This window comes from Platichthys flesus, chromosome 12 (genome assembly GCF_949316205.1).
Source record: "Platichthys flesus chromosome 12, fPlaFle2.1, whole genome shotgun sequence".
Lineage (NCBI taxonomy): Eukaryota > Metazoa > Chordata > Actinopteri > Pleuronectiformes > Pleuronectidae > Platichthys > Platichthys flesus.
The window spans coordinates 24,092,706-24,104,997 of record NC_084956.1 but is presented as its reverse complement, the minus strand read 5'-3'; the positions used below and the strand labels follow the sequence as shown (position 1 = coordinate 24,104,997).

Here is a 12,292-nt window from a genome sequence, read left to right as displayed (position 1 = left end):
GTCCAATAACAAAAATTTAAGTAGTTAATATAATGAGTCATGTATTTATTATCTGTAAAAATAACATTTTCTTTCCCTAGAAATACCCACAGCCTAAAGGACAAAAGAAGAAGAAGATAGTGAAATATGGAATGGGTGGACTCATCATCTTCTTCTTGATCTGCATCATTTGGTTTCCACTGCTCTTCATTTCATTGGTCCGATCAGTGGTGGGTGTGATCAACCACCCAATTGATGTCACAGTTACTGTCAAGCTTGGAGGATATGAGGTAATCAAGTTTTTTTATAGCAGTATTTTCTACTCTTCTTCTTAGTCACAGTCTATAATATATGAAGTTAACTCACTGTCCAAACTTAGCCAACCTGTTGTACAAATAATTCAGGAGCTGGGCAGCAGCCTGTTAAGATGACCTATAGGCCCACCTACTGTTTTTTATGTGGACATTTGTTTGAAATTCCTGAAAAGGTTGTTCCAAAGTTCATGTTATATATCTTTTCTCTTTGTATAATAAAATGTTGTACTTGTAGCACGAACTGAGTCTGCATCTGAAGCATGATGTATTGAAATAGATTGTGCATTGGTTGGATGGATATTCTCTGTATTTGCCAAACAAAATGAATCAGTTTGTTAAAGTTGTTTTGTATTTGCAAATTATGTTTAGTTTTTTTGTGAAGTTTTTGTGAAAAACTTATATATGCTGAATGTCATAATGCATAGATTCATTTTATTCAGCTCACAAGATGGTTGTTGGTGCAATATGTAATATGGGTTCAAATATAGAACTCAGATGACACAGTTGGCGAAATGTGCATAATCTTGAGCGTTTCTATGTGTGTATCCAGCCCCTGTTCACCATGAGTGTGCAGCAGCAGTCCATTCAGCCCTTCACTGAGGCTGAATATGAACAACTCACTCAAAAGTTTGGAGACAATGCGGTAAACACTTAATTCAATTAGCTTTATGTTCTCTGTGGAAGTGTACTGTTACCATCTATCTTTACTTTTGTTTAAGTGCTGTAGTAAACATTTTTTTTTAATCTTTTATAGAGTAGCTGATAAAATGGAGCTACAGTGCTCCTCTCTAAATTTATATTGGAAAGTTAGCTGTTTGGTACAATAGATTCCTAGATTCCTAATTTTTTTATGAACTTCCCTTCTAAAAAGTCCCTTTTGTTCTATTCAGTTTAATCTACTTTGAATATTAAGTACTGCTGTGAGATCTTCATTACAGCACCACAGAAATCCGACCCTTGACACAGAACTCTACTTTCGAAATATGGCAAATGAATAATACATATGCAAACCACTGCCGGAGTTTTTCTTTGAATGGCTCCTGAAAGAAAGGGTACACAAATAAAACAATATTGTGTCTTCAGTCAGGCCACATACTAATTACTTATTTATTTAATAATTGTTATTTATAGTTATTTACAGCCGTCCTCGTGGATGGCACTGACTTATATGTTTTTGCACTGTGTGTGTGTGTTCGTGTGTGTGTGTGCATGTGTCTGACTTATGTTGCTGCCATGTATACCTGTCTCCCATGCATGTTTTGTGTGTCTGTGTTTTCAGGTAGCCATGCAGTTCATCACTCTCTACAGTTATGAGGACATCGTGACGGCTATGATTGAGGGTAGTTCAGGATCAGTGTGGAGGATCAGCCCTCCCAGCAGACAGGAAGTCATTAAAGAACTACTTGGAAGTCCTGTCGACCTAACACTACGTCTCGTGTGGACTTTCCAGAGGTAAACTTCTCACTATACTAGATAATGCATTATAATATTATACGTTATGCACGCATGTTGTGTATACAACTAGATAGCAAATTGTGTGTCTGAAGGGATATTAAGCAGCAGTCAACACCATGGACAGCAATACAGTTATGTGAACTCTGTGACACTGTCTGACGTGAGCTCCAAGAAGTGATTAAGCTGGTGGCAAATAGAGGCCAGACCACGCTTAACAGCTGCACCCCTCAGCAAGACATTATTATGATTTCAGTCAGGAGGAGACTTAAATTCAACATTTTAACAACATTTATTGACATGAACACAGAAAGTGATGTGAATATTATAGTCTTTTGGCCATTTAGACCCCTATGTAACGTCATCAGGACTAGGAGAGGGTGAAGGAGAACATAGTTCAGGAATTCCCCCCGGGGTCTAGACACTGGTGTGGGCTGAGGATCCAGATGAGGTGCTTATGATTCTGCTGAAGACTGGAGGAGATAAGGGTGGAGGTGGACTATGCGTGTCACTGAATGACTGCAGAAGAGTGCAGAAGAGAGGAGAAGGGATTTAAAGTTTGGGGGCAGCCGTATGAGTGATTGGAAGAGACTGTGGAATCTGGAATTGGCCATTTAGAAATGCCCACAATCAGCTGATCAATAAATGGGTTAGTCTTACTGACTGAACTTACAGGGCTTTGGAATGAATTCCTGTGAGCACTCAGAAAATAACTGTTTCCCACTACCTATCAGATCAAGTGCTGGGGCTTTGGCAGGTTTAGAGTTCCTGAAAAAGGAATGGAGAATTGACAGGCAGAACAGGCTGCAAAAAGATTCCTGCAGCAAAAGGAATGGCTTCTGACCCTTCACAGCCAAGCCCACGTCAACAGGTGTGAGTCAATTGGAGCCTCTCATGGAAAATCCACACAACAATGTCTACTCTGGATTGTAACCTGACACCCAAATGTCCAGACCTGTCTCTAATAGAGCTGATGCTGCAGAGAAGGAGTGGCAGACCTTTAACTGGAGAATCAGGGCACAGGACCTACCAGTCATGCAGCTAGGTGACAGTGTCTTGATGAAGCTTGACTAACAAACAGTGGACTTCATCAAGAGCAGGACTAAAACATTTTGTGTGGCAGCTTTTAGCTGTTGGAAATGTCTGCTTGAGGATGTGAGAGCTGCTGGAATTGCCACATCTTTAAGCGCAAACTTATTGTAAGTCTACTATTAAACCTGGCTTTTGATTATATATACTTTAGATAGACATTTACCTTCCATTATAAAAGAAATCTATTCATCTAATGAATTGTATTTGTTCGGTCTCATCAGCATGTCAGTCATATGTAAAGCACTTTGAACTACATTAACATGTATGAAAGGTGTACAACTGAAAATCTCTGATTTATTGAAGACACCAACCGTTTTTTGTATGTAAATGTAGGTCCTCTACTATATCCAGGATATTACTGCAAACATCTTAGAATATTATATGCTAATAGCTGATTGTAGCTGTCTCTTTTCTCTGGATGTTGCTCCTTGACAGGGACCTGGGTAAAGGAGGGACGGTGGAACACACCTTCGACAAATACTCTATAGACCTGGAACCTGGCAACCCAGTCAGAGCAAATCTGGCCTCACTACTGGTTGGCAATCGCACTAAACCTGTGTACGTTGACTGTCTGGAAAGATGTTTATGTGAAATGCTTTGTGTTTATTTAATTCATAGAATTGTATCTTAAAGCTGGTATCTTCTTTATTTCCTAGGCTTGTTCCTAATATGTTCCCTAACTACATCCGTGCTCCCAATGGAGCTGAGGCCAAACCCGTGAGTCAACTGTATAAAGGTCAGAGTTACTTTTTAAATATATACAATATGAGATTTTCTTTATCTTCAAATTTCAAAACAGACATAATCATTTCCAAGTAAGTCATGGAATAATTACCAAACACCTAAAACAGCAGAATTCTATTATAGATGCAAGTCTCCAAGGATCAAGTCAGAAAGAAGAACAAAATGTCCATAAGGAAACATTATGTCACTGATTCACATTAAAATGTACCTTATGTCAATGAGAAACATTTTCCAGTCCTTTAAAGTGTTCTGTGACACGATGTAACATGTGAGTTACATCGTGTCACAGAACACTTTGGGTCTCACAGGACAAATACAATAGTTCTGGCTGAGTTCAACTGTTGAAGTGGTATTTTCCAACAATTTTATTGTGTGTGCCTGTTTGGTATCTTGATCACTCATTGCCCTCATTGGGAGGAGAGGTGCAGGGGAGGATGTGGTCATATGGAAAAGCATGTTTTTATTCTGATTACAAAATTAACGTCATTTAGAAGAAAAGACAAATGACAGACTCTTAACAGCTTTGTCTATTTGTTTATTCAGCCTACACTAAAGTCAAATATTTTACTCTGGTGACTCAACATCCATCTGAATGCAGCAGGTATCTGTTCCATCAACAGCCTTTAGCTGGAGTGATGACGACACTGTGAAGGCACAGCTACACACGCCAGAGCTGCAGGTTACTCTATATTTTGTGCAATGAGAGCCAGACTGTCACCAAGTAGTACACACACACTGTAACCACATAGAATTCTGCGGTAACGTCAAATCAAATTCTCTGTTGATGAGTGTTTCTACACTTACCACTGAGAATTCAAAGTTGGAGTTAATCACTTATCAATTCAAACTTCTGTCTCTGTCGTTGACACAATCAGGGCTTTCCAAAATGCTAATTTGTATGTATTTATTCACATTATAAACTCTACATGAACAAAAATAGTAAAACTCTGGACAGGATTCCTAAACCGTCAGTGTCCAAGCCACTAATGCAGTGATTCTCAAATGGGGGTACGCGTTACCCTGGGGGTACTTGAAGGTACTCCAGGGGGTACTTGAGATTTTTTTTTAATATATTTAAATTAGCATCCATTCAAAAATCCTTGAAATTTTTTTATTTAACAAATATTCAATAAAATATAAGTGGAAGTTCATGAACCTAAATTTTATATTCAGTAGGATTTTCAATTTAATTATCATAAAAAAACAGTCTCCCCCATACCGATGGTTTGACCCAACCTGGCACACGCCACCTGTCATCGCCGGTCATCACCTGCCTTGAAAACTTCAACAACGGAGTCGAGTTGAAGTGCAGCAGCAATGCTGCTGAAACACGGAGGGACAAGCGCCAAAGAAGGCGAAACCAGAGCAGAGAGCCTTCCTAAACAACACCGTGAGAGCTTGTGCCTCTTCGGAGGGGCGCTAAAACGTAAAAGTTTTCCGTTGTGAAGTTAATGATTCATAACAAGAAGTCTGCGTCTCTACCGGTACCCTTTCAAAATAAAAGCATGTAATACAAAAGCGGAAATGAAATTGTATGACCTTAAAGCGAGCAAATATTTCACAATAAAATAACAGAAAGACGCTTCAATAATATTAACAATAACATAGATTGGGTTATTTTCACTTTTAGTTTTTCTCTGTGGGGAGAGATTAGCCAACAGTGGCATTAAGCCACCACTTCTTCAGCGGTATCTCCAGACAAAACATGAAAGTCATGTTGGTAAGCCACCTGAGTTTTTTAAGAGGAAACTTTCTGAATTCAGGTCATCTCAAGACACGATGCGAAAAGCCTCCCCGAAGCAAACGGAAACAAGCTACCTGTCAGTATTCTTTTCGATCCTTAAAGAAGATATTTTAAGATGATAAATATTAAAAGAATATGTTTTGAGCTAATCTTTTATTTAAAACCAAGTTAATGATTTATTTTTTGGGAAGAAGTGTTTAGCTATAATTAAGTTCATGAGTTCAGTTTGAGAACATATCTTTATTATGATCCCAAAAGAGGTCACTTTAAGTTGATAATTATTTTGAGGTGCACAAATCTTTATTTATAATGAGATTATCGTAAAAGTCTTTAGTTATTTTTATATCTTTTTATTTCGAAATAGTTCAAGAGAGACCACTGCAAATGAGCAATGTTATGGACATTGATGGAGTTTTAAATTTGAATGTGTCTAGTTACAAGGCTTAATAAATCACATTACATCTTTCTTTCAACCAAAAAGGCTTTGCGCTGGTTAGGGGTACTCGGCAGAATTTTTTCTTCGAAGGGGGTACGTCACTGAAAAAAGGTTGAGAACCACTGCACTAATGAACAATAATGGATTATTTCTCATCCCACTCCATATCCCAGTGTTGCAGTCATAGACACCTTCAAGTGTCTGTTTTAACACAGCTGATTGGTTGTCTTGTAGATGATGAAGCCGGTTACATGAATATAACCCTGTCCCTGATGAGTGACCGCTCACTGAATAACAGTAGAAATCAAGAGTGGTGGAACATTGCCATCGCAGGATGTGCCCACACCTCATGTGGAGTTCTACCCATGGTCATATTCAATGACAAAGTCAGTCCACCCAGCCTCGGCTTCCTGGCAGGATATGGGTAAGTAACACAAACACAGACGCGCACACACACACACACACACACACATATATATATATATATATATATATATAGAAGATGAATTAGCTCTAGATAAATAAGATTGTGAGGAATGTTCTCCAGCATGTATCCACAGAGGAAGCAACGGTAATATCGTTTTAACTTTTTCACACACATTAACAAATCTGAAAGATCTTAAAGGTGTGTTTGACTTACAGGGGTAATTGACAGAAGGAGGCAGACAAATACAGATATTTAAATGAGGTAGTACATCTCTTATGCTTCCACCATAGACCATTGTCATTCAGAGATGGAGGAAATGTGGGCTGTTGGCAAGAAACTGAATTCCGAAGGCTATAAAGTCAATGGGTCCAGTACAGTTTACCAAATGTTTCTCTTAAGTGAAGAATTAGAGGTAACAATGTGAATAGATCTTGACATTGTCTGCATGAAAGGAAAGGCACTTGATTCATTAAGATATAATAATTATTAGTTTTTTGTGCTTTCCCCCGGAACGTTATTGGATGTTAACAAAAAAAAATGTCTTTCTAATGTCTCCTTCTAGGATTATGGGTCTGTATGTGTCCGTGGTCTTAGTCATTGGGAAGTTTGTGCGTGGCTTCTTCAGTGAGATCTCCCACTCCATCATGTTTGAGGAGCTGCCCTGTGTGGACCGCATCCTGAAGCTGTGTACAGACATCTTCCTGGTCAGTTTGCAGTGTGTAAACACACACACACACACGCACACGCACACACACGGAGTAAAGATTCAGCATACCCATATGCACAAACTTCAAAGACAGAGTAATATGAATCTTCAAAATTTGTGTACAATTTCCTTTGACCAAGAAATTTCAAATATAGCTGGTCTAATCATAAGAATTATCTCTTTTTCTTTTCAATAATACATCCAAGAAAAGCACAGTCTTGTCACCATGCCCCCAGTCTCCCAATACATTAGAGTTTCTGTGTGTTTTAGGTGCGTGAGACAGGAGAGCTGGAGCTGGAAGAGGAACTTTACTCCAAACTGATCTTCCTCTATCGATCTCCAGAGACGATGATCAAATGGACCAGGGATATCCACAGCCGAGAACAAGACAGATACTGACTGATTAATGTCGGCTGTGATAGAATACAGTGATATATGAAGCGCATTGTAAAGATGTCCAAAGGAGGCTTCATGAGGACACTCCTTATCACTTCTAGAGTGGACATGAACCTACAGCCAAGGACACACATGAAAGAAGATGTACATTAATAGATCATCTTGATGGAACATCTATTGCTGTTGCTTCTTCACAGCTGCCTGAGCACTTTCATCACACCACTTTACACTACCGACTTTTAAAAGTGTGTCTGCAGTCCCATTGTGGTGGGATTCATGGCAGCTGCATGTCGACTTAATGGATTACAATGTCCCTAGAAGGCACAATCAGTGGTCAAAATGAGCTGTGTGTTAATGGTAAGAGGTTAAAGGTAAATCCCAAAAGACATAAATTCCTAAACTCCGTGCATTTCAAGCACCCAGGTGGAGTGACTGTGTGGCTGAAACTGACTTAAGGTTGAAGCAGCTGGAGCTACTGCATTAGTATACTGATTGATCTGAAAACAACAAAATGCTGACAAATAAACCCAGAAATGTTTACCAAGGTAACAAGCATGTCCTGTAGACACCTTGTTTGTTGAACTTTACATCATGAACCAAGGTTTGACAAAGCAAATTGGATTTAAAAGGCCATTTTAGGTTATTTTTCTCATCAGAGGTTCTGAGTTTGCTCTAGGCCACCACATGTCCCGGTTTAAGGAGCAAATAATAAGAGGTCGAAGATATGTGGATTGGTCACATAGGGAAATAGCTTGTTGATGTAGTTCAAGCTGGATGCATGTAGACACTTTAAAAGCCTAGATAATTTCAATTAGATTGTTACTCAGTGGGACAGCATCAAACATACATATCTCAATGAAATAACACAAACAATAGGAGGAAAGTGTCCAGGTAAAATATGGAGAATAAATTAACATCAACAGAAATTATTTTGGAGATGAAATGCTAATTCACTGTTGCTACAGTATGTGCAAGCTTTACATTTAGAAAAGTCCTGGTGCTAGACCACTCAACAAATACACTGGCTATAAGTGAATATTGATTGAAAAGTTAAAGAGCTGATGGCCTCTGGAATGATGGGCTGGACTCATCACTACAAACTCATTTTACTTGGGCTGTCCCTTTTGCCCTTGTCCTCATCCCTCTGACTGAATTAATTTTCTTCGTTCCCTTTCCTGTTGAGGCCTGTTATTCCTTCTCAGTATAACTAAGAAATGTTTCAATAACTTCGGATGCTGAGCAAATATGTGTATATGGTTCAGAGTCTGACAAAGAACTGTAATGATTGCAAGGTATATAGTCAAACCATGTGAAATAAATCTAACCAGGCTTGAGTTTTTACCACCCTCTGTGCTATTACACAATATAATTATGCACATGAAAACAGACATAACACAGATATTTAAGAATTGATAGATTTCCATCAGATGTAGCCCAGGAACAACACACAGTTAATTTAACTGTTTGGTCATTACAGGGGATTAATTTAGTGTCTTTTGATTTGTGGTCATTTGTTTAGTTACAAATACGTTTGGGAATATGAACCACTAAGACAAAATATTAAATGAACATGGCCTTAAAGATGTCTTATTGTATTATTTACATGTGCCAACATTTCCATGGTGCATCAAACAACTCACATTCAACCATTTATTGCAGAAGTTGAACAGGTTTAGTGTTTAGGTGTCTAGGCTCCAACTTAATTACCCCCCATATGTTTATACAGGAATGATGGGAGTGATGAGCAAATACTGGTAACTCCCCGTCAGAGCATACAGGTGTCAGTCTGCTCATCTCGTGTCTGCTGGTATTTTTCCACTCACCTGTCTCTCCTCCACTCTGCCAGTCAGCCACACCTCCTCATCAGGCTAACTCTCCACACCTGTGACAGCCCTGGCTGCATTTAAGCCTGCTCCTGTCTCTGCTTCAGTGCCAGATTGTCTTGTGTTATGCCTGACTTCCAGCGTGTTTTCCCCGGACTGATCACCTGTTGCCGACCCCGCCGATCCCCGACCTGCCTGCCTCGTCTCTGCCCTGGACATTACCTCAGCCTTCTGTCTTCAACCTCGAGTTTCGCCTATTCCCTCCTGGTTACGCTCCTGATCGGCTCTGTGGCTACACAGCTCACCACTGGACCTGTCTACCAGCTAGGTAACCCATCAGCTGTGACTTTACCTTCAGTCGGCGACACCAGGCTTGCTCCTGCTCAGATCTTGCAGATGATCACTGTGAGAAAAGACTTCACCCACTTCTGCCACTGCTTGAACTGTTAAAGACTGCAGTGAACAATAAAAGTCATTACCGACTGATATTTCTTCAGTCGGTAATTAAACTTAACATTTTAAGTTTTATTATTCAGTTTGCTCAACTTTCAATTCTAAGTTGTCATAACTCAACTCCTAGTTGATGTAACTTTTAATTTTACATTGTAGCAACTTTAAATCCTTACTTCCGTGAACTCAACTTCAAATGATGTGACTCTTTATTTTCCATTGTTGCAACTTTTAATTCTAACTTTTGTTAACTTCACTCAGGGTGGATAAAACTCAGAACTGATGATTTTAAATTGTTGCAACTTCGAATTCTTACCTCTATTAAAACTTTTACATTACATGTCATTTAGCTGACGCTTATGTCCAAAGCGACTTACATTTTTAGAACACTCAGCATTTATGAGGGGCCATTTTAGGGGTTCAGTATCTTGCCAAGGACACTTAGGCATGCAGATGGGAAAGAGTGAGATTCGAACCGGCAACCTTCTTGTTGCAGAACACCCGCTCTATCCCCTAGGCCACGCTCTCTCTCCACTACAAGTTAAAGTAACTGATTATTTTAGAATTTACAGTGCTAAAATAAAATGTACTGCTACATTGGTTTGTCAACCTACATGCATTATAATATTGACTGTTACAGCCTGAGATTGCAGAAGTGGAAATGAGCTTTCAATTTTACGTTGTTGTCAGGAATAAAAAGTGAATCAAACAGTTTAATTGTCTTAATTACGAAGCGCCAAGAACATCTCAAGAACTGCAGTTAGCTCTAGGCTAACTGCTAAAGCATTGCACTTAAAGCATGTAACATTATCAAAGATAATGACAACCTCATTTATTAGCTAAGTTGTTACACCATATAACTCTAAATATGAATTCTGACACATTTAATAAAAACAAAAGTAGGTTAATACATACCCGAGTGGTCCCCAGCTCCACCGCAACGACACTGTGGTGGGGCATTCAAGTGACGATCTCCAACTCGGAAAGTTGGCTTTCCCGCGTTTGGCAACACAGACACACAGATTTTTAACAGTGTAGTCTCAAAACAGTGCATCTATGTTCAGCACTTTCTGTATGAGAGTTATTATTATGATGCCTCCATCATGTTTAATATTGCTTACAAAGCTCCTTGGCTTCAGTAAACTCAAGATTATTTCAACCTCTGCAACTACTGGTTGTCATTAATGTGTCCTCATGTCACACCGGTTCTCCTACTCAGAGGCATGACAGTAAGAGGTTTATTATAGGAAATGCATTGGGGTCAACTGTATAATGGTAGATGTACATTCAAGTTGTAAACCAGTAGTTTACTATTACACTTCCATAAAGTTTGGGGCACATTGATGGGCACATACAAATATGAATGGACAGAATTCAAGATTGACATACAAATCCAAAAACACTGGATCCTACATTTCCCATGAGGCAACTTGATGGCTTCTAGCCTTTTTAATTGTGTCCTTCCAGTTTGTTACATGGCTTTTGGGGCGGCTGTGGCTGAGGGGTAGTGTTCGTCCTCCAACCTGAAGGTCGGCAGTTTGATCCCCAGTCTGACCCATCTGCATGCCAAAGTGTCCTTGGGCAAGATGCTGAACCCTGAATGGCCCCCCATAGAATAACAAAGTGCTGCAAATAGATGCACTGTATGAATGGATGGGTGAATGTAAAACTGTACTGTAAAGAGCTTTGAGTGGTCATCAAGACTAGAAAAGCGCTATATAAATACAAAACCATCTACCAAAACCACTTTGGCTTTATAGGCTTTTTGTCCTGAACTTTAGTCTCCAAGTCGAAGCTACACAATGTCATTATCAGATTATTTACTAAGGTCTAGTACTTGCACCCATATGTAGAAGACAGACTTATCAGAATCAATGGAAGAGGAATTATAGCAGGAATGTTGGGTTAGACTGATTGGTTTGATCTCTAGTCTTTTTCAGCAGTTCCCTGCAGAAACATCCCAAAGGTTTGAGCTCCACTCAGTACCTCCCTCTCATCTTTGCCCCACATCAGTGGCGGTTTTGGGCACGGGCGATCTGGGCACCTTTTCATGTCACGTGGAGGGCGGAACGAGCACTTAAAAAAGGATGATGTGCGCTGCTGGATGATGTGCGCTGCACGATGATGTGCACCTTAAGACGATGTGCGCTGATGTGTGCCCCAGGATGATGTGCACCGCAGACGATGTGCGACACAGGATGATGCCGCAGGATGAAGTGCGCCGCACGATGATATGCCCGCACAATGATGTGCGGTGATGATGTGCGCTGCAGGATGATGTCTGCCGCAGGATGATGTGCGGTGATGATGATATGCGCCGCAGGATGAGGTGCGCTGCACGATGATGTGCGGTGATGCAGGATGATGTGCGCAGCAGGATGATGTGCGAGGCAGGATGATGTGCGAGGCAGGATGATGTGCGCCGCACGATGCTGCAGGATGATGTGCCCAGCAGGATGATGTGCGAGGCAGGATGATGTGCGCCGCACGATGAGGTGCACCGCAGGAGAAAGTGCGCCGAAGGATGATGTGCCCAGCAGGATGATGCTGCAGGATGATGTGCGCCGCATGATGATGTGCGCCGCAGGATGAGGTGCGCTGCACGATGATGTGTGGTGATGCAGGATGATGTGCGCCGCACGATGCTGAAGGATGATGTGCCCAGCAGGATGATGTGCGCCGCAGGATGATGTGCGCACGATGATGTGCAGTGATGCAGGATGATGTAC

The 12,292-nt window shown here is 40.4% G+C and overlaps 1 protein-coding gene across 3 annotated transcripts in view; it reads left to right on the top strand.

Annotated features, from left to right (window-relative positions):
• The window catches only part of piezo1 (piezo type mechanosensitive ion channel component 1 (Er blood group)), a 114,102-nt gene extending 105,231 nt beyond the window's left edge, over positions 1–8,871 (top strand). The window contains exons 47-54 of one of the 3 annotated variants that reach the window (XM_062400808.1): positions 81–269; positions 844–936; positions 1,573–1,745; positions 3,273–3,395; positions 3,494–3,573; positions 5,996–6,185; positions 6,751–6,892; positions 7,165–8,871. In XM_062400808.1, the coding sequence (XP_062256792.1) occupies positions 81–269; positions 844–936; positions 1,573–1,745; positions 3,273–3,395; positions 3,494–3,573; positions 5,996–6,185; positions 6,751–6,892; positions 7,165–7,293 (1,119 nt within the window). In that variant the 3' untranslated portion in view covers positions 7,294–8,871. Of the gene's footprint in view, positions 1–80; positions 270–843; positions 937–1,572; positions 1,746–2,479; positions 2,617–2,698; positions 2,945–3,272; positions 3,396–3,493; positions 3,574–5,995; positions 6,186–6,750; positions 6,893–7,164 lie in introns of those variants that run through there. The other 2 variants (XR_009923916.1, XM_062400809.1) reach the window with 2 other exon arrangements.
• The last annotated feature ends 3,421 nt before the right edge of the window (positions 8,872–12,292 follow it).